This window comes from Venustampulla echinocandica (genome assembly GCF_003357145.1).
Source record: "Venustampulla echinocandica strain BP 5553 chromosome Unknown scaffold_0, whole genome shotgun sequence".
NCBI lineage: Eukaryota > Fungi > Ascomycota > Leotiomycetes > Helotiales > Pleuroascaceae > Venustampulla > Venustampulla echinocandica.
This window is the reverse complement of record NW_022474205.1, coordinates 2,117,285-2,142,242: the sequence shown is the minus strand read 5'-3', so window position 1 is coordinate 2,142,242 and position 24,958 is coordinate 2,117,285. Positions and strand designations below refer to the sequence as shown.

General features: G+C 47.8%; 9 protein-coding genes across 9 annotated transcripts; 3 read left to right on the top strand and 6 right to left on the bottom strand.

Moving 5' to 3' along the window:
* Positions 1 to 166: 166 nt before the first annotated feature.
* On the top strand, positions 167 to 1,792 carry BP5553_00659 (uncharacterized protein; the record flags this gene model as incomplete). The annotated part of the gene is made up of 3 exons (XM_032009282.1): positions 167 to 786; positions 841 to 1,729; positions 1,778 to 1,792. The coding sequence occupies 3 exons, from the start codon at positions 167 to 169 to the stop codon at positions 1,790 to 1,792; spliced, it is 1,524 nt and encodes a 507-aa protein (XP_031873336.1).
* A 4,229-nt stretch (positions 1,793 to 6,021) lies between these two features.
* Positions 6,022 to 7,106, bottom strand: BP5553_00658 (Transformer-SR ribonucleoprotein recognition motif containing protein; the record flags this gene model as incomplete). The annotated part of the gene is made up of 4 exons (XM_032009281.1): positions 6,022 to 6,401; positions 6,454 to 6,800; positions 6,850 to 6,973; positions 7,061 to 7,106. 4 exons carry the CDS (start codon positions 7,104 to 7,106, stop codon positions 6,022 to 6,024), a joined length of 897 nt encoding a protein of 298 aa, XP_031873335.1.
* Positions 7,107 to 7,777: 671 nt separating this feature from the next.
* On the bottom strand, positions 7,778 to 10,387 carry BP5553_00657 (uncharacterized protein; the record flags this gene model as incomplete). Its single annotated transcript, XM_032009280.1, has 4 exons — positions 7,778 to 7,983; positions 8,047 to 9,998; positions 10,052 to 10,146; positions 10,208 to 10,387. The coding sequence occupies 4 exons, from the start codon at positions 10,385 to 10,387 to the stop codon at positions 7,778 to 7,780; spliced, it is 2,433 nt and encodes an 810-aa protein (XP_031873334.1).
* Positions 10,388 to 10,968: 581 nt separating this feature from the next.
* On the top strand, positions 10,969 to 11,768 carry BP5553_00656 (putative 3-oxoacyl-[acyl-carrier-protein] reductase; the record flags this gene model as incomplete). Its single annotated transcript, XM_032009279.1, has 2 exons — positions 10,969 to 11,413; positions 11,464 to 11,768. 2 exons carry the CDS (start codon positions 10,969 to 10,971, stop codon positions 11,766 to 11,768), a joined length of 750 nt encoding a protein of 249 aa, XP_031873333.1.
* A 267-nt stretch (positions 11,769 to 12,035) lies between these two features.
* BP5553_00655 (Uncharacterized protein) lies at positions 12,036 to 12,737 on the bottom strand (the record flags this gene model as incomplete). The annotated part of the gene is made up of 1 exon (XM_032009278.1): positions 12,036 to 12,737. One exon carries the CDS (start codon positions 12,735 to 12,737, stop codon positions 12,036 to 12,038), a length of 702 nt encoding a protein of 233 aa, XP_031873332.1.
* A 1,157-nt stretch (positions 12,738 to 13,894) lies between these two features.
* Positions 13,895 to 14,939, top strand: BP5553_00654 (uncharacterized protein; the record flags this gene model as incomplete). The annotated part of the gene is made up of 3 exons (XM_032009277.1): positions 13,895 to 14,014; positions 14,071 to 14,494; positions 14,542 to 14,939. The coding sequence occupies 3 exons, from the start codon at positions 13,895 to 13,897 to the stop codon at positions 14,937 to 14,939; spliced, it is 942 nt and encodes a 313-aa protein (XP_031873331.1).
* Positions 14,940 to 15,113: 174 nt separating this feature from the next.
* Positions 15,114 to 16,834, bottom strand: BP5553_00653 (uncharacterized protein; the record flags this gene model as incomplete). The annotated part of the gene is made up of 3 exons (XM_032009276.1): positions 15,114 to 15,284; positions 15,334 to 16,578; positions 16,631 to 16,834. 3 exons carry the CDS (start codon positions 16,832 to 16,834, stop codon positions 15,114 to 15,116), a joined length of 1,620 nt encoding a protein of 539 aa, XP_031873330.1.
* A 3,035-nt stretch (positions 16,835 to 19,869) lies between these two features.
* Positions 19,870 to 22,140, bottom strand: BP5553_00652 (Patatin-like phospholipase-containing protein; the record flags this gene model as incomplete). The annotated part of the gene is made up of 3 exons (XM_032009275.1): positions 19,870 to 20,710; positions 20,763 to 21,243; positions 21,291 to 22,140. The coding sequence occupies 3 exons, from the start codon at positions 22,138 to 22,140 to the stop codon at positions 19,870 to 19,872; spliced, it is 2,172 nt and encodes a 723-aa protein (XP_031873329.1).
* Positions 22,141 to 22,882: 742 nt separating this feature from the next.
* Positions 22,883 to 23,630, bottom strand: BP5553_00651 (Small COPII coat GTPase; the record flags this gene model as incomplete). The annotated part of the gene is made up of 5 exons (XM_032009274.1): positions 22,883 to 22,923; positions 22,975 to 23,274; positions 23,342 to 23,407; positions 23,475 to 23,514; positions 23,622 to 23,630. 5 exons carry the CDS (start codon positions 23,628 to 23,630, stop codon positions 22,883 to 22,885), a joined length of 456 nt encoding a protein of 151 aa, XP_031873328.1.
* Between the last annotated feature and the right edge of the window lie 1,328 nt (positions 23,631 to 24,958).

The following is a 24,958-nucleotide window of genomic DNA, read 5'->3' as shown; positions in this document are numbered from 1 at the left end:
TTATTTCCTTCAAGAGCAGGTTCTCTCCCAAAATACGATATGTTTGTGCCTCAGTCAGGTTGAGTCATATCTTGTTGCTCATAAAGATCTGATTGTGACTCCTTCCCAATTTGAACACCCCCAGCACCCTGCGCTTGCCCTCTCCTTGCCTCCTCATAACTTCGTTATGGACCAAAGTCTCGCCAACAACTTCTGTACCTTTCGACTCTCGACTCCGATCTTTGTTTCTGATAGCGACCCGGATCACTCCTTTGTCCCGATGGATTCCAAAGAAACCCCAGCTGCCATGGCTAACCCTTCCTCGCCATCTACAATCGACGCGCCAGGAAACCCAAACGCGAGGATCAATAAGAATGGCCCGCAAGACCAATTTCAAATTACTCGGCATCTACTTTACGAGCGCGACTTTGGCGGCGATGCTTATGTCTCCGCACATCTCCAACGTCTTCAAAACGGATGCTTCACAGATAAGAATATGCACGAACCGGATATGCTTCATGTTACCTTCGCGGCGATTACCTTCACATTCCACCCAAGTTTGTCTGACGTGCATCGCTTTAGGTCTGCTGTAATCACGATCACGGCCAATTCGTCGCCGGATGGCAACCCCATTAAATTTCTCAAGTTTGCTCCACATCTAGCGTTCGGTAGGATTAGCAGTGCCTCATTGAAATGGTACTTCCAGCTTGCTGCTACCGTTGGTGTTACAAGAGGTCTCTCAGAAGCGTCGTTGAAACCTTCGCTAGGATACGAGAAGGATATGGTAGTCGGATCTATGGTAAAAATGTGCGTCCATGAGACCGTCGTTGATGTCCAACCAGTTGCTAATTAATTGAGCAGTCAGGGATCAACACGAAGTACGACTCCATATGAGCCTTTTATATCCATCTCTTCTTCCAGCCAGTCGCCTTCGAAAGCACGAAAGAAGCTTCCGGATACAAGATTAGTGTGGTCATTGGAGGAGAATCCTCAGCAAGAAAGTGGCCTACCAAGAGAATTCACATTCGTATTTTTGATGGAGAGGCTTCACTCTGACCAAAAAGAAACCATAAAAAGGTCGTTTGCGGGAAATGTTGATGGGAGCTGTTTAAGCGCACCGCCAGCAGTTATCAAGAAGAAACAGTTATCGACATCAACTAAGCCAGTCACGGAGGCCGAACATAAATCAAATACTCGTCCAACAATGTGCCAGAAAGCGGCTGCCCCGGTGCCTGTTCTAGCAGCAAACATCGTGGTACAGGAGGAACAGGAAGTATTATTTGATGGCCACGGTAAACCGTACTTGCCTCCTACATCTGTGCAATATACAGCTGTCATAGAAAGCTCAGGAGAACAAAGTTTCGATGGAATTAAAGAGACTATCGCCAGGGTTCCCCATGTCCGACTCCGCTCGAGTGAAGAAGAGACGCCAATCTATTTCAAAAAGGCGGACCCCAAGACCAAAGAACTCGATGGTGATTATGATGACGTCTTCACTCCCATTCATTTCAACATCGCCATACAACCACGAATCAATGGTAGCCTCGAGAGTAAAATTTTTGGCTATGATAGTCAACGGTCGATAGTATCAGGAGAAGTGGGCCAGGTGTTTCCTACATCCCTTGCTGGGGAGGGCGCATCGGCGGAGGAGCACCACCACTGTCTGATCAATGGACTGTATAATTTTGCCAAACTTCCGGGCAGCTTTGAGGATCTTGTCGGATTGCCTGGCAATTCGTTTAGCACTGTGGTAAGTATGAAGCGAACAAAATGAAGGACTGCGACTGACTATATTTAGGAACCCTCGCTGTAATGCTACCTCCCTAAGTACCCGAAATTTGGGTGTGATTGCAACCTTGTGCCGCTGCAGGAGGGCTTTGCCGAGATTATGTCCTAGCCAGCAATCTGCACCTCAAGATTGGGAAAGAATTGTGGATCTTTGCATTTGATTAGGGAACGCATTGCAAAGTACGGAGTAAGCTTTTACCATTAAGAATGGTTCTTGGGAATTGCAGGAGAGTTGCTTTGCGCTAGTTGACAACTACGCTGCATATGTTAGAGCTTGTGATTGCTACTCAACGTCCTTTGAATTCATGCTTATTCCTTGACGATTTTCAATGCCACGGAACTGGGCTGTGCAGTGATATTCGTTTTACTTTGACCTGAAATGGGTCCTCCCCTCAGTATGTAAATTGTTTCACCACGAATTTAAATATAGATCACGGATTTGACTTCAGCTGCCCATGGAAAAAAGCCTTTCCACGCAACTTCTAGTAATTTCTCTTTAACGTGCTAGGCTAGGAAACTAGACGGATGGAAAGCATTGCAGGGATGGAATGATATAAGATAGTTTCGTTCACGGTCTTGAAAGGGTTTGATGTCGGTATATGTTTTTATTCCAAACAGCACACGGGGCGCGGAGTCAAGTTTGGTATAAATGAGACTAGAGCGAGTCACACCACTATTAGGCATCGCAAAACTCCAGTTTATCGTTCCTCCAGTCAAAATCCCACGTTACCGTTCCGGCCATCGCGTGGCTGGCCCAGCCCTCATCCGTATCCACGAGCATTGGATTGTCATTAGTAGAGAACATAATGTCCAGGCACCAATGCCGATTTGATCTCTGAAAACGTTTGTAATGCATTTGAGATGGTCTGGATATCGACGTAGTTTGGACGTCTGGAAGACCGACACGCCGTTGGCCAAGGGTTTCTTCCCGTCCGTCGGCATGCTTTACCAGGATTCCACTACACTTGGCGCCTTCTTCTAATGTGTGTGTGTAAACTTCAACATAAACAACGTCTTTTAGAGAGGCGTGGGAACGATATGGCGTTAGGGGGTCTCCTGTATCAGGAATTATAGATGATTTTAGGGTTGACTCCAGATTTGGGAACTTTGATGCTGCTCCAAAGACTGAAATAGGAGCTTCCCTATCCGGGATGTGGTATAGTAGAGACGTTACTAAACCAGAAGCAAGCAAGAAATAATGATAGCTTCGGTCATGGCCGCTAAGTCCAAAGATCTGGGTCCGGTGAGTTGTGCGTATCTATTTTATATTAGACTCTAAATTCTAAATTCCAAGTATAATTTGAGCTTATTACTATTATTGTACGGTTTTGATCAGGAAAGGTTAGAGTCTCACGAACCCATACTTCGTTAATAGTTTCGTGCCCTGTATTTAAGGGGAGGTATATTAGAAGGGCGACTTTCTTGGCTGACGGAGTTAGATTTAAATATATATTAGCAGCAGAAGAATGTGTATCTTGGTGCGAATGAATGCCATATACTACTCTTCCAGCACAGACAAAGGTTAATCCTACACAGTCGGCTAAATTAACACATCGTATCTGTTGTGGGCTGGACTTGTTCTCATTTATGGCGTGAAACCGGTAATCCGTAGGTCGTTTTGAAACATCCCATAATTGGAGCGGTCGGTCTAAAGAGGGCCGAAGAAAGGGATGCTATGGGAGGTTAGGGTGTGAAGGTATTTAAAGGGTAGACTCGGCGACTCGCCTTGAAACACAACTCCAAATTTTCGTTTTGCAAGTACCATGGACAATGGGCAGAGGTGGACAGGACCCCGAGATGGTCCACGCCAAAAAGTTTAGCGCCGGCATCTTCTTTGAAAATTACGTAGCGATTGCCGAGAAACTCCAGAGTCGGCTTGGAGGCCTGGGTACAGCTGCCCTGTGAATCCTGACCGAGATTGGTCTGCCTGGATATCGGAATTAAAGAGTTCTTATGTTAGGAAGTGCCGCAAGGGCTTGCTGCATATCGCACTCATACGTGAGATATTGTATTATAGCTCAGGATAAATTGATTTTGAATTATGGAGTAGTACTTCCCTACCTAGGTAGGTACTCTAGCTCTAGATACCTAATGACCCCATGACTAATAAACGACGATATCCCCTTCGCTATTGATCTACAATCCATGTACAAGTCGACATAATAGATGATCACTCAAATCCTCTACTTAGGGGGAAAGCCACGGTTATAACTTGGGTATCCTATGTAGACGATTCCCTATTTCATATTCGCAAAGAATGCCCCTAAGGACACAGCCAAATCTAGATGAAAGGGAAGCGCTTCTTGACTAACGTAGTAGCTTGCTTGGGATAAGAGGAAATAGAGGGCTGGATATCATTTGCCTTGTACATGGCCTTGTAAAAAGAAATATCGGGTAGCTTATCAAAGCATTATAGAACGGATGAAGTAACAAACTCGTTTGAAATCAGAAGAATATCTGCCCATTCTGTCAAGGAGGACTGGCCACAGATTTTCGAGTTCTGGTTTCTTTCGATAGGCACAAACGCGATCGCACTTTGCCGACGGAGGGAAGATACATTTGAGGCTCTCTCTTAAATATGAGGTTGCCGTCAAGGAATCCGACGCTCACATGAACGCCCCCCACAAGTCCCCCACGAGGCAGTAAAAATATTCGACCACGAAGCGCACACAACTTGGAACAGTTTTAGCCACTCTCACAGAGTCACAAATGAGGTACAATCGTAGGACCGATAACAGAATGCCAGCTCGTGCACCTCAGCTTAAAATGATATGACCATCTCCCAACACCTAGATGCGTCTCGAATCGGATGAGCTACGTATCTAACACACTGTTCAAGCCCATCAAGACTTCCTCTCCGCCACTAAGCGTCTCCTTATCTCTTCGTTTTGTGACACTTTGCTGTTTTGGGTTGGATTTATGCTTCTTAGGTAAACTTTAAAGACAGAAAGTAGAGGTGCTGATCCTGGATCTCTGCCGTGAATTGGAGAGTAGGTGGAATAGAAGCTATCCTTAAATCACTTTCGGTCACAAAATAACAGAATGGAGCTGGGTGCTCAATTGACTAGAGTATTTTATTGTCATGAGGTAACTAGGCATATCAAGAGAACTCCTGGGTTCCTCGACATAGCTGCTAAAGAAAAAGACGATATTAAGTACCAACCTAACTTTGGACCCAGGGGTCAAGCGCATATGAGCTGCACGGAAATAATGCATCGCTTGCGGTAAACCCACCGATCAGGTGTATACGTTGGCTTTAAGTCTGGTCGAGGGAGACTTGGCCTAGAAGCATTGCACAATACTCATTTCCGAGATCGGCTTGTGTCGCGTAATTAGTGAGGTAACGAACTGTTAGCAAAGGGGTAATATGACATTCTAGAGTATTGAGGCACCGGGAATTATATAACCTGCCACATCAATGTTATCAGCCACAAAATCGGGGTACTACCTTTCTCCCTTGGAGGGAAGTATAAATGTAAGCGAGCCCTAGGAATCCCATACGTTATAGGCGGGATTGAAGATGATGGGTGCAGAGATGGAAATTTACGATTAGTCGCCTCATTATTGGGTTACGGCGCAGCGCAATTCATGTTGTGTTTGTGATAGGACGTGCGGAAGAGTATTGGCAAGTATCAAAGACATTGATTATCGAAGTTCGACATTACCGAGCACGTTGGGAAGAAGCTGTTGGGCCTCAATGTACTGACTGCGCAATGGTTGGTCACGGAATTAGGTTGGAGGTTTTGCTTTCGATTTCTGTTCTGGCGACTAAAGAAGACCGAAGTCGAGACAGATCCAAGCGTGATGGCCGAAATACGGGTGTGATAATAGCTCAGCCAAGCTGAATAGTGGTACAAGGGTACATGAGGTGCTGAATCTGAGTGCTGAGCGCGAAAGAACCAGATAACTGTTCCAGGGATGACACGAACCAACCCATTGAAGGGCTTATTGAGTGTTGACCCGCCTGACTGACTGAATGTCGTTCCGAAGAGACCCGATGAAAGCATAAAGGAAATCCTAGCATCCGTAGCGTCATCAAGTGACCCGAAAGCGCGCTCGATCCGAAAGTGTTACAGCCGATTTTTGCATTTTCCGCCGCTCGAAGCTTTGGACCATGATGAAAACAAAAGAGAATGAAGTACACAAGTGGAAGTGCACCTGCATCAATGAAAGCCGCCGACCCAAAGCTGTTGTTGTGCGTCGAGATCGTGCGATTTTAACGAGCAGGGCGCTCACCACCTATGGAGGTCAGCATTAATATTCACGACGGGAGAATCTCTCAGCATCGTAGTTTCTACCTCCGTATGGCTCCCGACCTTCTCCACGAGGGGCTGGGTCGCCATAGGCGGCTGCTGGCGGGCCATCGCGAGCTGAGCCGCGATCACCTCTATCATAACGGTCAGAGTATCCTCCACCACCTCCACGTCGGTCATCGCCACCACGGCTGCTGTATCGGTCGTCACGGGCATAGCGATCGACTCCACGAGGAGCGTAATCATCACGATCACGGCCGTAACCCCGGTCGCGGCGGTCGTCACGGCGATAGTCGTCGTGGCGTCCATAGCCACCTCCCCGGCGGCGGTCATCATAACGATCGTTATACCGTCCACCGGGCCCAGATCGCGGGTCCTCTTCTGGTCGGTTAGTATCAATGATTGCGAGAGAAGGGTGCAATGGGATACATACCACGCTTGGGTGGGCCGAAGTACTTGCCAGGAGTTGGGGTACGGGGACGGGAACGACGAGCCTTCTCAATGCTCAAAGTTCGGCCCTCAATAACCTCGCCCTGGAGTCCTTCCTTCGCTGCATCGGCCTGCTCGGCGGTGTCCATCTTGACGAAGCCGAAGCCACGAGACTCCTTGGTGTGAGGATCAAGCATGATCTGGCATTTCTCGACTTCACCATATTTCTGGAAAAGACGAGTGACCTCGGGCTCAGAAAGACGAGGATGGATACCAGTAACAAACAGGTTGGAGCCTGGGTTCACGGCACCATCATCCTGGGGAGCACCACGGTCGTTCTTTGGAGGGCCACTGGTAGTTGTTAGATGGTGAATGACTCAGAAGGTGGAAGAATGCCTACCGGCTGTCCATATGATCATTGCCATTGGGTGAGGCGGATCGGCGAGGACCACCTCGTGGGCTGTCGTTGCGGCGTGTCGGGCGAGGAGATGCACTGCGATCGCGCTCGTAACGAGGAGCTTCGTCTACGCGTCGCAAGTCTAGTAAGCAGCGATTCTTTGGAGTCTAAAACAATTGCGCAAGATATTGAGAGGTGAAATTGTGCAGCATACCCTCAAACCGAGTGCCGTTCTCGTTCTCGTAATCCATGGAAGCCATGGTGAAAGAGTTCTTGATTAAGGAGGCGTAAGCCGCAAGGTGTCAGATGGCGAATACGATGACTTGCGCTGAGTCGGTCGTAACACAACGGCAGATATCAACCTGCTCTATTGGAAAGGGGTATTAAAGGTATGGAGTATCTTAGTGAAGATACAGAAGGTGTGGAAGATGAAAAGATCGATGGCGATCTCTTTGTGAGTTGACGTTTCGTGTTTGGAAGAGGAAGGGCGAGCAAAGGGGAGCGTCGAAATTATCGACGCGCTCGTGCGCTAACACAAATACAGACATCTAAGCGACTACTAGCGCCTCCAGCAGAAACTCGCCGCCCAACAAGTCAGCCTCACGAGCGCTCGGTACTTTCGTACACGTATGCTTGTTGCTCGAAAAACAACTTACCGGGAAGATACTACGACGTAGGTGTATCCGTATATCCAGCATTTATTGCATTGAGGGCAGCATGAGCGGGCAGTTTTCATTGAGACTGGGTTTGTCTCGAAATGACTACTGCCGCTACGATTGAAGCTCATTCTCAGCCTTGTCGCGAAGTGGCGGTTGTGCACAAGGGATCCACTCCACTAAGAAAGCAAAGGAAGCTTAGGGCGGATTAGCCACCGAGTAGCAATACAGCTCTGATTATACAGTAGGTAGGCATGAAGCACCGCGCCATTAATTTACAATTCACCATTCAAGATCCTGCTGGGGAGTTCCAGGGGCATCTCTTCGTCCAAAAAGCTCAAAGCTTCCATAGCCTTCCCATCACAAACTCTCTCCAACGCGAGGAAAGCAAAATGACCACCAACAACCGGGCGCGCCTTGAAAGAAATTCCAGGGAACCCACCGGTTCCTTCGGTGTCATACAAATCCGTGAGTGGAAGATCTACATTGACAATTAGCGGTGCACAGTATAATGCAATTGGAAGGGAGGGGAAGGAACACATACCAGTCGATGTTTCATTTACCCACAATGCGATTGATTCAACAACTTCTTCTCGGACACTCTTACTTGCAACTGCTACAGCGAAGAATTCCCAGTCGCTTTTTGCGTACAGATGTCTGCTATCGAGGGGCAGGCCATATCTCTGGCGAACGTTATGATACCAGTCGCTCTGGATTTTGTAGATCCTTTCATCTACAAATGCGGTTTTCGACCGCTTTGCTTCAACCAGAGGTTTCTGTCCATCAGCAGAATCTAGAGAATTTCTCGAGGGTAAGTGGAAGCATAGTATAGAATCTGCAAATAAGTTGTACAGCGTTGTCCAACTACCATACCAGGTGTAGGCCAACTTCGCATGTGTCCCATCTCTCGAGATAGCAAATTCGTCTTGCCATTTCTTGATGTAAACTTCGGAAGTTTTCCGATAAAACTTCGCATCCTCAGTCTCCCCAACTAGTTCAGAAATCTCGGACATGGCCCGGATTCCAAGAATGCCTTTAAGGGCCAGATTTGTTTGGTTCGCTAGCCAGCCAGCAAAATCATCTGTTGACAGTTGATTGCTTGGGATGAGGGCCTCTCGAACGAGGTAACCTGTCCACTGCTTCCATAATTTATAGGATTTCTTGATCCATTTTGTTGCTTGCTTTTCACCTTTGGACGAAATTGGCCCGCCGAATGTATCGTCCATCCCATCGACATCAACCTGGAGTGGAAATACTGACTTTCCAAACTCGTTGTATTGGGTGGAACCAGCTGCAGACCATATGCTCGCTGGCTCGGCATCGTATTTCAGAGAATTAATAAGCGCCAGGCCCATTATAAGCATATTTCCGCATTCTTCCACGGGCATGTATTCATCTTTACCATCTGGATGACCGGTGGCATTTGGGAAGCTCGACCCAATATCATGCATGCTGTAATCGTTCGGGTACTGTCCACTAAGCTGATGCTCAATAAGGGGTTCCAAGACGTAAGCCAGCCACCTTGGATTCGTATATAAGAAGAATGGAAAAGCTGGGTAAATGACGTCAACGGTGTTCATGTTGCCATCAGATGATATTTCCTTAAAGAAGATGACGGGGTTATCTTCGGTGCCAGAGAAGCTACAAGCTCCAAGGACCTGGCGAGCACTCAAAGCAAGAATATCCTTGTAGTCTTCCGAACCTGACTTCAGCGCGTCAATTTCTAGTTGCGTCGAGTAGTTGCTAGCAAGTTCGAAACTCGTATTAAAGTCATGGTAATGGAAATTGAGAAGCTCGTCTGCCGTAGCGTAGTAAGCTTTCCATAAGGGCCGCATAAGAGTCATCCCTCTGGCGGATGCAAACTGAACAACCGGGTCCTGGATATGACCTATCGTGAAGAGGACACTATCTTGACTCTTGCAACCTGCTGCAGAGGTGCCATTAAGGACGAATGCTTTGGAAAATGCGAAAACGGGCTCTTCATCCATGATTCCGCGGAAACGGTCATCCACAATATTTTGCAGCGTCCCCGTGCGTGCGAAACGCTGTCGAAGAAGGCCAGAAGTTCCAGCTTCATGACGAACATCAGGAGGGCCGGTAAAATGCAATGTGCCCCATTCAGCTCGATCAGCATCTTCCGTTAACAGTTGCTCTGTCGTCCGATTAACCTTCCATGTTTTAAGGGGTCGCTCCTTTGTGCCCGGAATTTCTGACTGGCTAAGCTCCCAGCGAATTGTGTTTCCGCGGTTTGCACTGACCCATAACCCATTAAGATCAATATATATATTGATGTCGAATTTGCCATCGACATGAACTGTCAAATAAGACGCTGGGATGGCTTGTCGTAGGGTTGATGTTGGGGTTATAGGAGAGAGGAACGACAGAATCACCCGTAGTGAGTCCTGGGCGGATGCTGGAGAGGGGATACTATATGTAAGATTCGTAGTGGAGGCATCGAAGGTTGCACCAAGGTAGGTCGGAAACGATATGTTAAAGCTATCGGGTTATTAGACTTCGGGATAATTGATGTATGGAAAGGTTCGGCCTACCTCTCTCCAACTTTGGGGAGAGAATCATGAGGTCTGCCGAGGAGGGGGAACACAGTATTGGATTTTGGCACTGCAGCGAGAACAGATAATCCCACCTACAGACATGATTTAGTCCAGCTCCCGCAACCCTCGCAGAAGTACTGGGGAAACGCTGACCTCTTGACCAGTCCAGAAAATGGGCCAATGCTCCCATGGTAGGCCTCGAGCACTACCTAACCAAGTGCTTAAATATGGACTCCGGACAGTCAAAGGGAGGACAGGCGGGGTTAATGTCGAGCCCTCGCTCACGATGGCCACAGCCAAAACCGCAGCAGAGACGCAAGTCGTCCAGCGCATGGTCATTGCTGTGTATCGTTGCCCAGCAGGCTAGTGCACGAGCTACGATCGGTATGAGCTGTTACGAGTGGAATGCGGATACAGCGGTGGATACCATGAATGAGGCAGCCAGTGCAACTTGAAAGTATCGTCAACTCAAGGAAGCATTAATCGTAAAGTTAACAGGCAGAAAGAACTGAATAAAGTCGAAGAGACAACTGATAAACAGACAAAGGCGTCCTTCGTAGTTAGTTGGCGCAGGACTCCTCGGAGTGTTGTAACTTGTTGTTGATGCAGTGACGAAGGTGCCAGGTGCGAGTAGTGAAACGTGGGGTAGCTGACGGCACCACTTGATACACCGGGAACTACGGAGCAGGAACTAGGAACACCCCTCCTCCCCACAAGAGAAGCTTGTGTACGACCGCGCCTACGGAAGGAACCTACCTAAGGGTACCCTACATGTACCTACCTTACCTTACGTACCTACCTATTTAAGCCGTGACTCCTTACTTCGTAGGGACAGGAAATGGCGTGTAGAGCTGTCCTAACTTGGGTTCACTAATATACTACCTGCTTCATATCTTCCTCGCTGTGTCAAATCAATGTCTCTCCAAGGAAAAATAATCGCTATTACGGGTGGCGCAAGTGGAATCGGCCTCGCAACGGCGCAGCTAGCTGCTAGCCGCGGAGCCATCGTCTGTATCGGCGACGTTGACCCCGCCGCCCTGCAAAGCACCACAGCCCACCTCACGGCCCTTTTAGCCACCTTCACCGTAACAAAACTTGATGTGTCGAAACGTTCCGAAGTGGATGGGTGGATTGATACCATAGTCGAGAAGTATGGGAGGTTGGACGGGGCTGTAAATTGCGCTGGGATAGTCGGGAAACACCACGGAATTAGGGCCATCGCAGAACTGGAGGATGAGGAATGGAACAAGATCATTGCGGTTAATTTGACGGGCATGATGTATTGCTTGAGAGCCGAGTTGAGGAAGATTTCCGAAGGGGGATCAATTGTTAACATCACATCAATCCAAGGAGTCATGGGTATGTCCTTCGCTCTCTTGACTAGGGAGACTTGCTGATTGTGAAAATAGGATTTGCTGGCAGCGGAGCTTATGTTGCGAGCAAGCACGGGGTTATAGGCCTCACAAGATCGGCAGCCAAGGAGAGCGGTGATCGCAATGTGAGAGTAAATGCGGTCGCTCCTGGGGCTATTGAGACGCCTTTGCTGCAGAAGGCACGGGAGGCCAATCCCAACGAGGGGAAGGATAATCCTACCGCCATTAAACGATCAGGGACTGCCGAAGAAATGGCGAATATCATTGTATTCCTGTTAGGGCCTGAGAGTTCCTATGTAACTGGCTCTGTATACGGTGGGGACGGAGGATGGGATTGTTGAAATAGCTCTTAACGGTACTCGTATATCAATAATAGGAAGTTAATCAAACCCAAATCTCCTGCTTATGGAAGTTCTAAGTTGCGAAGCCAATCCGCATCATGTATATAGGGGCGTTATAATTCGATGTTATACCATATATAGCATCTCAATAATATCAAAATTTCCCCGTACAACGTGATTACCGACCATAACTGTACATATAATACAACGTCTATATAGGCATCCATGTGGGATGTTCGGACATTATTCGTATACTATTTTCGCCCGTTATGACAATCGCATCCCATTCCCATTATTAGATGGAGTCATCATCCCCTCAGTAGCCGTATATGCCGCTGGCATATTCTTCGCAATCGTTTCCTTGGCCCTTCTAAACCTAGCATAGCAGTATTCCACCACCTCATCTCTCGACATCGACTTCATAACAATTCCCGTATCCATCAATTCCCTCAAGAATGATTCCACTCGATCGTACTCGTCCCAATCCTTCTGGTACCTATCTGGCAGGCCGGAATTGTGGAGCAAGGCCAGTAACCCCGCATTGACAGTATTGAGTGCCGCTAGTACCGTGATGAGAACATCTTTACCTGTGGCTTGAGAAGATGCCAGGGCCGTCAACAATGCTCCAAAGACAAGTTGTAGAACCAAGCTGGTGTTGAAAAATATAGAGCAGAGGTGGTAGAAAAACTGAGCATGGACTCGTTTGCGAATGACGTCCTTATAGAGGCCATCTGGTAATCCTTTTGGGGGGTATATCCATGACGTGGGATGAAGGACGGCTTGGCTTTCGACGCTCGTTGATCCACCGATGCTGTGGCATACAATGGCAAGATCCTGGCCGGAAAGCCTCGTAATGAGATGAGGATGATTTGGCCCCGTTAGCATCTCAACCGTCGGTTCGGCGGAGATAGAAGGGGCTGCGGATGCAAATTCAGATGCTGGCTGTTTGGAATCTGGTAGGGTCGACATCCTTCCTACGTAGAATTTCTATATAATTGAATATGGGGCGAGGATGATAGGAAAAGTCTTAGGAGGAGTAGATAATTCCGGATTTGTAGGAACAAACATAAGATTAACGCAAAGGGAAATATTAAATTAAGGGCACTTCTAGCAGGTTGTATATAAGTTCCCAAGTGGGCTCACTGAGCCAGACCTGGACACCATAACGGCTGCGTTTGGTTTCAACACTGCATCAGACTGTGTCAGCTGTTCCAGGAATAATACTGCACAGGAATAAGGCGACTTGCTGAAAATAGGGTTGAACTCAAAAAGACTGGTATCCAGGCGGTAATCCCAGGAGACTGTTGGAGACAAGGATCATAGGATGGTCGCAAGCGCCAATTCGTAACATAGAACCAACAAAACGCAGCCCTATTTAAGACCAAGGAGGCTAAGTCGACATCGCAATCCTTTGAGGCTGTATGCTGACTAATATCCCAACCTTTACTTAAAGGATTCCAACAGTTGAGGCCATCTGAAACGACGGGACCAATAAGATCATTGGTACCCCATCCAATAGAAAACCGGCGACTGCCGCAACACCAACACAACACAGCCCTATCTGTGGGCGCGCAGTAAGGCTCACTCAGCCAGTAAGCTAATTTGGATACTGGCATGGATTGAAAATCGCAAAAAAAAATAACATATCGAGAAAGCGAAAGAACGAATCACATAAAATAGTTAAAATTACTCGAGTACAAGGAAACGAAAATGCTAACGGAAGGGGGGGGACGGGGGGGGAATCGCCGAGCTCGTCTCGAGAGTCTTCTTTATAACCTCTACTTTTAACGAGATTCGCAATGTTAACCCGAACCTTGGAGTCATTCATCAGGTCAGGCTGAGGCGCTCATACTTCTTACACTACATACAAGGTTCTTGATGACAAGCCGATAATTGGAGCAAGGAGAGAATATTGATATCGCAACGGAGGAAAGTGGAAAGATATAGATAGAATTCCCTATGTAGATGTCGGAAAGGTGACGATTCGCAGTGGATTTTGATTGTTAAATTCGAAGTTCATTGCACGTGCAATAGAATACACGTGACCTGCCAAGATTTTGATGACCAAGGGCATCTTATATCTAGCCATGAACTTTCCTAAAGTCAACTATTATCTCATCATCATCATGGCGACATTGAAGGCGCTGCCAGCTCTTATTCGAGAATCCTTCAAAAGAGCTCAAGATTCGGGCGATCTGACGTTTTATCCAACCCAGGTGGCTATTCTCACATGTAGTGGTTTTCCTGTGAGCCGCTGAAATGCGATTGTATACCGAGCTCGAGCTTGCTGACATTAAGGCAGTTTCAGTTACGATTCTCTCCTGCCCTTGCGAACAAACCAAAATCAAATAAACCAAAGGGCTCAAAGCCAGTGGATCCATTTGAGAATCCCGCAAAAGGTCTCTTTATTTCAGATCTACAACCTTCGCATTATCTTGTCCTAAACAAGTTTCCGGTTACCCATGACCATTTTATACTTGCGACAAGAGAATTTAAAGAGCAAACAGATCTTCTTGAGAAAGATGACCTTGCGGCTGCTTACCAGTGCCTGAAAAATTACCGGGAAAACGGAGAAGAATTGTTTGGTTTCTTCAATTCCGGTGAACATTCTGGAGCTTCACAGCCCCACAGACACATACAATTTTTGCCTGTCGACTCGATGCGCACGGGCATTCAAGGAGGACCTACCTGGAGTATTTTGGCAGACAAACTCATAGACAGTAATGGTATGATAGACATTATTGTTACTTCTTTAACATGGCTGACATTTTAGACTTCCCTTTCACGTATTTTGCCTCCCAAGTCCCAAATAATGCAACGCCCAGCCAGCTTCATAGTCTATATCTAGAAATGCACGCAAAAGCTTGTCAGATTGGAAGGCTTAACCATACGACTTTGCATAAAACTACCAGGAAAGAAGAATCACCGATCAGCTACAATCTTGGGCTCACCAACCATGTAATGGTACTATGTCCCCGAACATCGGAAGGCCCAAAAATAAGTAGTGCTACCGGCGAAATAATTGGGCCTATTGCACTCAATGGTACTATCCTTGGTGGCACACTCCTGGTGAAAAATGAAGAGGAATGGCAGGCTTTGCGGAACGACGAATCGAAACTCATGGATATATTGGATACTATTGGAATCCCTTCAGCTAAAAACGAAACATGATGAGCGATTATAATTCGAGCCACGCTCAGAGGTAGCGATCTATAAATGGATCATAGATATAGCGCCTAGGTAATGATGACGGTGTACATAACACGGCAAAAAACACACCTTCACATACTCACACCCATGCGGCCTTCGATTATTTGTTTTAACATTGCCCGACCAGAGTGGTAGTCAAGATTGGTCTTGAAGCTCATCCCAACGCTTCCGGCAGGTGGCATTCCCAAAGTGATACGACCCTCCATTGTTGGCGATGTACTCGGCGACTAGTTTCCAGGGAATTTTGCGTCGCAAAGGATCAGAATCTTGGGCAAATTTGCGGACTGCCTTTCTCAACAGCCGAATCTACACGGAGCTTAGCCATGTCGGATAATAAGAACAGAGAAGCCCTTACATCATTTTCATTCCATTCCGGTTTTCTTACCCGAGCGGTTTTGTGCTTCGTCAAAGTGCGGAATCTCCCTCTTAATGTTGATTCTGCTTCAGTGAATTTTCCTAGCCGGCGTATCTCTTTATATGACATTCCAGCTAGTTTGGACCTGACAAGGAAATCGTCCTTGGCTTCTCGATGGTGCGTGGCTTGAGCCATCATCGCCGACTGTGGGGATTCAGTCCAGGTTTGGGAAACTACTGATGAAGAGGATATCGGCTCAATCCTCTTAGCAAGCGATAGCTTCTGTTTGCCTGATTGTCCCTTTGGAGGATGTTTCTTGTTGGCTTTGGCTGAAGTCAGGCCATCATTGGGCAGTGTCGAGGTCGCTTTGTGGGAGTCTGGCCTGGTGTTTGGGAGCTTCTGACGAACAGGACGAATAGCCGTTGGCCGTTGGTTAACATCCAAAATCTCCGAATCCGAGCTCTCTGATTCATTCTCTGCAGTACTAGCGGCACTCGAGTCCGTCATTGTACCTTGACTCGATCCTGCTGAGGATAGTGCGGCAGAGGAGACCCCCAAAGTCAACAACTTTGGCGAGATAGTGCTTGGGCTAATACCTTGAGACATCCACTTGTCTGATGAATTAGTGCCAGCATGCCAAACATCCGAATAACTTCGGACATCCGGTAGGCCATTGTGATTTGGCTGGAGTCCATATATGTTCTGATATTGGTCACCTGAGCTGTGAGAGGTCTCTGGCCACCATGCGCACTTTGCTGAGCTGCCGGAATTAGTCGACATATTGAAGCTAACTGGAGGCTGTGTGTCAATAGACCCATTTGGCGCGTAGCTACTGTATCCATATCCCATTCCATCCCAAGAATTTAGGGAGGTGGTGTCGTCGGGATAAGATGCTCGCTGGTGCGCCAGGGACGGAGCTGTTATATATCTGGTGTACTCGCCGTCCGAAGTTTTGGGTGAAGGGCCGTCCAGACCTTGTGCATTTGGCAGTGTTGCAAAATTATCTCGTCCATTTCCTATCCCCCATTGGAAATATGATTCTCCAACAACTCCACTGCATTTCTCGAAGCAATTCATGCCCGGATCTAGCTCTTGATGCCTCTGCTGAGATACCGACGGTCTTTTGTGAGACACGGCCTCATTTCGGCATGAAGCTGTGTAGGCGGTGCCTTTTGTTAAGGAGACGACTTCAGAGCGAATAACAGAAGACGTATCTTGAAAATAGTGACCATTCAAGTTGTGTCCCTTTATTTTTGTTAATATTCACTACATCTTCTCTATCTTGAAAACAACTTACTGGGAAATTTTCGTTACCGAAGCCGTCGATTTGTTGATCCCAGTTGTCATTTGCTGGTGTGGCCACAGGCCTGAATGTATTCCAAGCGTTCACTTCGTTGTTCGACATCTCAACAAGCCTTTGATGCATCGGCTCCGCTTTCTGGTGCGGGACAAAGGTTTCGAAGGTATTCGAGACAAATCGGGGCCTCGCTGTAATAAACATTGTCGTAAGGTCTCACCGCTCTCCGGTCTCAATATATGTAGCTTTGCGAAAGTTCTGCTTCTAGTATGCCGCTAGATGCACATCGAAAGCGGGAATCCTAAGGCTCTTACAATCAGCCAATGTAATGCAGCACATACCTTCAAACAGCACAAGTTGTGCAGGCGGTCAAGCTATGAATATTCCCCTCCAAATGGAGGTCGAGTTTCCAGAACTGACTGGTATTTGAAGGGGTTACGTTACTGATTGGATAAGAGGGGATTACTAGCTACTCTCAGTCTCCTCGAGGCGGGCGATGTTCACACTTGTTGAATCGAGATCCCCTTAAAACCTTGTTGCAGTAAGTTAGTCTTCTAATCGTCGTGTTACATTGCCATACGGCTAGTAGAGCAGGTAGGGCAGTTATTCTTACTTTTTAATGCAAACTGTTTCCATTGGTATAGCCAAACTTTTCGAGATACTCGCAAAATCTACTCTTCCTTATCCACAGAAGCTTGCAAAAATATATAATTATGATGTAGAAACCTCGAAATAAAGGAACCGGCCTTGCTATGTAACGGAGGGGTTGCTATTATACACTTATATGATTGTCCGCTAGAAAGGAGTGTTCCGCATATGGCAGAGCCGTCCGTGTGATACTTTGGATGAGAAGCTCAAACCATGGGTCTTCTAGAGGCCGAAGAAGGAAGCACTGCCGAGAAAGCTCGTGCTCGCCTCCGCATTTGCTATCTGCTTGTCATTACACTGTGTTTTTAATCTATAGCCTGGCAAGACAACGGCACCACCAAGCCTCCCTCCCGTCGCTGTTGAGCATGGTCAAGGCTCCCTAGGGAGCCGCAAAAGTATATCAGTCATCTTTCAACTTTTCCACGACGCTCGATACGAACTTTCAAGCGTCTGGACTTACTTGCCCGGTATAGCACTGTGTGACATCAGGCCCCAGCGCCTGCCGCTGTGGCTAAGGCGGCTATACCGTCTCACCAGTTCCGCTGCACATGGCCGCGGCCACGGACCTTGTCGAGATGATGCGAATGAACGCGTTCGTGTGCCTCATCATTACATCCAGAGCTGAGCGTCCTGTCCTCATCCCCCAGCATGGCTAGGTACGAACCAGACGTTGCTGAAAATCTGGCAGAGCAAACTGACGGTTGCTTGCAGAAAAATATCCGAGCTCGGACTGGAGGACAGCTTTCCGGGCAAACGACCTGGCCTATTGGAGGGGTTATTCCATTTCCTGCAGTGTTTGTTGACCGCTTGGATCAGGGCGTGGAATTGTCTTACTATGCAAGTCTGGCTGCAAAACATCTTTTGATGGTGCCCCGGCATAAGTTGTGATCTGAGCTCTCCTGGCAACCACGTGCTCTTAGGCACAGCATGTTCCTGAACATACGGCTCAAAGTCCTCAAAGTCCTCCGCGGTTAGAACTCAACTAAATCCGCAACGGCGTGGCTCTTATCCTTACCGTATGCCTCCCGTCTCCGATGTTTCATGTCTCCAGGGCCGATTTGTCGGCTCTGAGCCATCGATCACCTGCAAGCAATCGCCTCCTCAAACGTCCTCACAATTCGCCCCCACTCTCTCCTTCCACAAGATCATCCGGCAAGTTGCACAAGCGGCAATCACCAACATTAACACAGACCAAGATCAGATACGGTCTACCCAGTAGCGACAGCCGAGCAATCCGGATTGTTGCACGTACCTAACTTTGTGATGTCACAACATCACAAATCACATTCTTCGTCATCTCTCTGAAGGATGAAGGGGAAGCTCCGACAATTCTAGCCTCCTGCCTACGCCTCTCCCTTTCTGTTTCTCTACTTTTTGGATGAAATCTTGGCTAACGGGAAGTAGTTGATATTTGATGAAATGAGCAATTCAGTTGTGGTAGGTAAGAAACGATAACGGGATGAGATACCATCAATGCAGACCTGACTAGATAGGGATTACTCATCTTTCACCCTCATGGGTTTATTGGCCTAGATGGTTGCTATTAACTCGGTGAGAAAATGAGCCCACTGCTCATTTTGCCAGATGGGGATATACCCACCGCTCCCCTCCCGTTTGCGTTAAATGATATGATCTAGTCAGACATCCCACAAGCACCGCCAAGGGGGCTCAGAAACAAGACTTTCTACTTGGTCCCCACGCCTCAAGTTCAAGCTGGGGAAAGGAAAATTTGGCGGTAAACATCTGTGTCTTGCCTGCACCCTGCACAACTCCTTAGCTTACCAGTTCTATATAGACTTTGGTACATGTCTTCCACGTGAGGTAGAGTGAGGAACACTTAACACGTGTACTCAGTATGTCTTACATACAGGGACTTCCCTCGTAGCCTTGCTGTGCTCTGTATGTCTGATGGGGGCGGTGTGGTCTCTGCCCTTTACTTGGTTTGGTTGTTTGAGGCTTTCAGCGGGCGTGGGGGTCATCATTGGACAGCAGTTGGAGGGGCACATGGGTTGAAATTCTCCAGGTGGAGGGGGTCAGGAAGCTTCGGCTGTCCAAGGTCGCCGCCCAGGAAATCTGGGAGAGTGTGGGCTTTGTGCTGTGTATAGTGGAATAGGAGGGTGTAAGCGAACAAGGTGAACGAGATAAATATGGTGCGCACTATAGCTAGCGCTCTACCTCTCACCCGGAGAGATGGAGATGCAATATCTCCCCATCTCGCCATCTTAAAAGGGGGCAGGAGGGCAAACAAACTGCCTTGGGCTGAGAAAAGGGGCGAAACGTCACGTGACTCAACCGCAGCCATCCCTTCCTTCTACTTAGTAACTCTGATACGTCGAAGTAGTAAAGGCTCTCCAAAGCAGCGCAACGAAGCACAATCCACCGAAAAGAGGGACGGTTGTTGTCGCTTAAGTAGTAAACGAAGCGGCCTACGGAGTAGAGAGAAGCAGCCAAAACGAAGTGAATAGTCAAATTCCATGCTATTAAAACCCAATATATGGTAATAATCTAAAGCGAAAGGAACGCCCCTAGTCTATAATCAAGGCATTGGTATCATGCACCGAACTCCGTCCCAAAATCCAATTTCAAAATTATCATACCTTCATTTTGGCCGCCATAGCAATCTCCAAAGCCTCCCCTTTCACATCTTCATCCTCATCGCCCGTAGTGCCCAGGTCAGTATCTTCCTCTGTCGCGCTTGGATTCTCCGTCTCCTCGCCGTTTTTCTTTAGGAGCTTCTTAAGATCGTCTGCGCTCAGGATACTCTCAATCGACCCTCTGCGGAAACCAAGACGGTTTTCGTTGCGACCTTGGTCAACCAGCCGCTCGATTTTCATCCGATGCGCGATGAATTGCAGTTTGGGGAACGCGCTTTGTTGGCCGACGTGGAGCATCCGGGCGAGCTGTTTCGGTGCGGGATCGCTGAGGATACGCCAGAAATCGGAGATGATGACCCGGGGCCAGATGGTGATGGTGCCTGAGAATTGTTGCAGCCATATCTCGCTCCAGTCTTGACCGAGTGGGCGAGGAAGTAGTTCTAGATGCCGGAGGACTTTAAGCCATTTGTTGAGATCGAGTTTAAGGTATTGTTCTGTCGCACTTCCTAGGAAGCCACCGCGCCAGCCTCGGCCCCTTCGGTGGGTGACGGGTTGTCCGACGGCACCGCGGGATGAGAAGAAGAAGAGATTGATATGAGGATTTACTTGGCTCACGATGCTGAAGTTGACGTTGAAGTGGAGGTTGAGAGCTTTTAGAGGGATATCGGTTCGGAGACTGCCATCCTTCCATTTGTGACCGAAGGAATAGGGGGCCAAGGTGCCGTCTCTCGTCTTCATCATGAGAACAACGGGATTCATGATGCCTGGAACGGCAGCTGATGCAAGAACTGCTGACCAGATGACACAGTCTGGACTAGTCAAGTAGTTGCAAAGGATTCTACATTATGAAATGTTAGCACGGGGTTTGGACATCTTAACGGCAGACCTACGTAGGAGAGTGGGGATCCGCAGGGACGCAGGATACATTGAGAATCCTTCCCGTCCGTTCATAAGCTTCACGGAAGGTCATGCTTCCCCTCGTGAACCAGCTACACTTCTTAGCCCACTCGAGAGTATCGAATCGAGCACCGGTTTTCCACCAACGAGGCCCCCATACTGTGATACTCTCCGAGCAGGCGTCTATTCGGCCGGCCAGCGCTGGGACAAGAAGCTTCTTCAGCTCTTCATTTGTGCGTGTGGCTATGAGCCCTGCCACAAGCGCGCCCCCAGAAGTACCAGTAATCACATCTGGTAGCAGGTCTGCGTCTAGTAGGGCTTTTACTACACCGAAGTGGTAGTATGCAAAGGTGGCGCCTCCTGACAAGCACAAGGCAGTCCGACCAAAATTAGTATGTAGTCGTTTAAATAGGGTTCGTTTCTCCTCTGGTCCAAGTTCGTTCGTGTCTATCAAAATTTTGACTCCCCTCTCGACTTGTAATTGTTAGTCACTGGTCAATACGAAGAGGCGAGCAACTTACCCTCTTCAATGAATTGCTGAACAAGATTCTTTGTCCCATAATATGTCTGAGAATATAATCTAGAATTCTCGACGCCAACAAAGTTGCTCTTCACACAACCTTCGACGAGGGCTTTCAATTCCTGAATCGCCCTTCTCTTCCCTCCAGTCCCATTCAATATCCCCCTCTCCTCAGCCTCAACCTTCCTCCTAGACCGCTTCATCTGGTCCAGCACTCTCCTCACAGTCTTATAATCATAATACGCAAAGGCGTCATCCTCCTTCCACTTATCATTTCCCAGAAACCGATCTAGCTCTTTCGCAGCGCGCACCCAGTCGGCATAGGTCTCCGCACCCTGCAGTTTCCTCCTCAGACGTTCCCTCTTCCCCCTCCATGCCACAAAATTCTCATAAAGCCAGATATATAACCTGGTAAACAGATAACTGATCCCCAGGCCAAAAACCCACGCTCCCACCACACCAAGCAACGGCCATTTGAGCAGCGAGTATAGATACCCCTCCCTCGTCTCATCCCGACTCCTGCGCGGCTTCCGAGTCCCTTTCTTCTTGCGCGACGTCTTTCGGGGTGGGTGAATGGGCGCCCAGTCATTTTGTGCGGTTATGAAAAGACTCTCTCTGCTTTTGGATCTTTCGCCGCTGAAAGAATTCGTGCCATCGTTGCCACTAAGAGCTGTAGGGGACGTCAAATCATCTGTACTCGGACTGTGTTCTGGCGCCGAGAGCGCATTGGCAAAAGCGATCAAATCCTCGTAGGACAGGAATTCATGATCGAAATCTGGGAGGAGTGAGGAATCGTAGCCCTCTGGGCTGTTGGGCGCAGGGCCACTCGTGGAGGTCCGCTGGTCCGCCATGGTGTCGATTTCGTGTACCCGTTAGGAGGAAGCAGACTCGAACTTTGATGGGGGGGAGAACTGAGACAACATTTTATGAGAAAGATGGAGCGGATTATTAGTGTTTTGAAGTTGGAGGCGAAGAATGTGAGTGAAAGTCATAGGAATGGAATGTGGTGGTCTTCCGTGTATTTGTTTGTGGATATTCATGAGACAGATCGGAGCCGCGTTCCTCGGTATCGGATGACGTAGAATCGGTGGTAGTTCATCCGCCCCCCCTAGTCAGCAGGTTCGTTGAGAAGTCACCAGCAAAATATGTTAAATTATTGTCTTATGATAAGTCTCAAGCCACATTATTGCTATCTGTCTTGTAGTAATTTTCGAGTTCTGTCTAGGATAATTTCCATTAGTCGAAGAAGCTCCCAGGACGATGGAGTGGCAATTAGCACCGGACACATCAATACGTATAGCAGAGCTTAAGTTCAAAGAAAGTTCGAGTGGAAGTTCTTGAGAGTTTTTGAAAGACAGAAAATTCTTGATCGCAATACTATGCAAGGTACAAACATGCCGGCTGATTGAGGTTCAGGTAACTATCGGAACGCCCTGTACGACCTCACAAGCAGGCCAAAAGCATCACAAAACGACCTGTGTAATGTAAAACTCCATCCATCGTGACACCCTCTGCGAAGAGGCTTCAACTCCCACCATCCACCGGCTCCCCTGTCATCCCCTGTCCCAGCTTCGTCCACGTCTGGGTCCATATCTAAACATATTGTGACAACCATCTGATACCGTCGCCATAGCCTACTACAGTTAGCCTTTGTCACTCACGGTACGTCCAACCATATCACTTACCCTGTCGCATAACGACTGAGCACATAAAGACCTCAATAGGCCTGATACCCTCAAGAGGAACCTTGCCCTTGCCAGTAGTCTGGTACAGGCCTAATTGATGTCTTAACTCATCCTCACTGACCGCATCCGGATGGTCAATCTTGTTACCCAGGACGACGAACGGGACCTTCGAGAGCTCCTCCATGCTCAAAAGGGCATCGAGTTCGGCTTTCGATTCGGAGAGACGCTCGTGGTCCTTCGCGTCGACGAGGAAAACGATACCTGAGACTTCCGGGAAATAGTCCTTCCAGAGACGGCGAGCTAACGGGTTATAAGTATAAGCCTAGGTCCTAACATGCCAGTGTAAAAGGGTGTTGGGCATTCGTACCTTGTTGATGTCCACCCAGATCGAAAGTAGTGAATTTAACGTTGCCAATGGCGAGTTCCTCGGAAGCTGTCCAGTCGTCAGTACCAACGCACGTGCTTGCTCCTACAGCGCAGATGAATCAAGGCAAACTCACTTGGATGGAGAGTAGGTTGTAAGATGGCGACTCGGTCATTCTATCCATAAGTGAATGTTAGTAACGGTATCTGTATCCTGAGCTTGTCAAAGGCATCCGTCATTGACGAAGCATAGGACATCTCCAGGTCCTTCCCGATCTACGCACCTTTAACATATGCAACAGCGTGGTCTTTCCCGCATTATCCAGACCCAGGAATAGGAGCTTCGCATGTTTATTCAGGAGCCCGAGTGACGCGAGCGTATCCCAGACTAGATCGGAGCAGAACAGGCGTCAGTTTAGCTATCGCCGAGCCGGATTGAATCCCACATCCTTGGGGGCTTTGTCGCATGGGGAATACCTACACCAGTTGACAATCCACATCTTGAATGTCTCTTAATATCAAATCGTTCCTTGGTGTCTGCGTGCGTGTGCGAGAGCTTGGGGTGTGATGGGGTGGATTTCTGGGTGAGGGATAGCCAAAGCTTAGTTACGGACAGTTGATCGCCAACTTGGCAAGAAAACCTACGCTAAATTAATCATCGCCTTATATTTCAGGAACCACGAACCTTCAATGCCCAAACGCCACGTCTACTTGAATGTCACCGCGGTCGTGTCTTTATCTTGAACATACATTCACAAAGGAGGAATCAATACAAGCCAGGATCTTTTAGCATTCTATTTATGCAGTTTTGGTACATCTTGTTGTCAGGATTGTGAGTCACGAATAAGCCAAATTGGTAACTAATAATCCAGGTACGAGGGACTCAAAGTATGGATAAGGACGACTAATCCAATTACAAGAGTATAGGCCACTGTAGCCAGTTATATAGGACGTGTGTAAGCCAAGCCCGACTCAGGAATACCCATACAGGTATTACCACGAATCCGTACACCTATTTGACAACTTGAATGTCACCGCAGTCGTGTCTTTATCTTAAACATACATCCACAAAGGCGGGAATGGCAGACTTTGTGATAATGTCCGATTTTAAGAATCCTAATTTTACTAAAAGAAAGAATCAATACAAGCCCTGATATTTTAGCATTCTATTTATGTAGTCTTGCTACAACTTGTTAATAATACTAGTACTCACGACACCAATGTATCTGCAATATCCCCTTGAACTTGATTTATATTCAAGCCCATGGATGCAAGACCTCACACATCGTTATCTATCACCCATATACGTTATGCGGCTACAGAGCGCCAACCAAAACTCAATTCTCACAATCTCACGGAAGGAGAACTCGGTTGAAAATAATGGGTTCATCATTCGATTAAAATCACAATATGCGAGTTATCCTAAACTCTTAACAAAAGGAAGGGCTGCATGAAAACACAGCCCCCAAGCCGACTGCTCCTTTCCATGACTGGTGCAACGATCGTTAATTGAACTCCCATGCTGCCCGCTGTCCAAGCTATGCAATGATATATGCCTCCGAAGGGTCCAAACGATGACCTCTTCCAAGTGGCGCTCTGGCCTAATGTGATGCAATGAGAT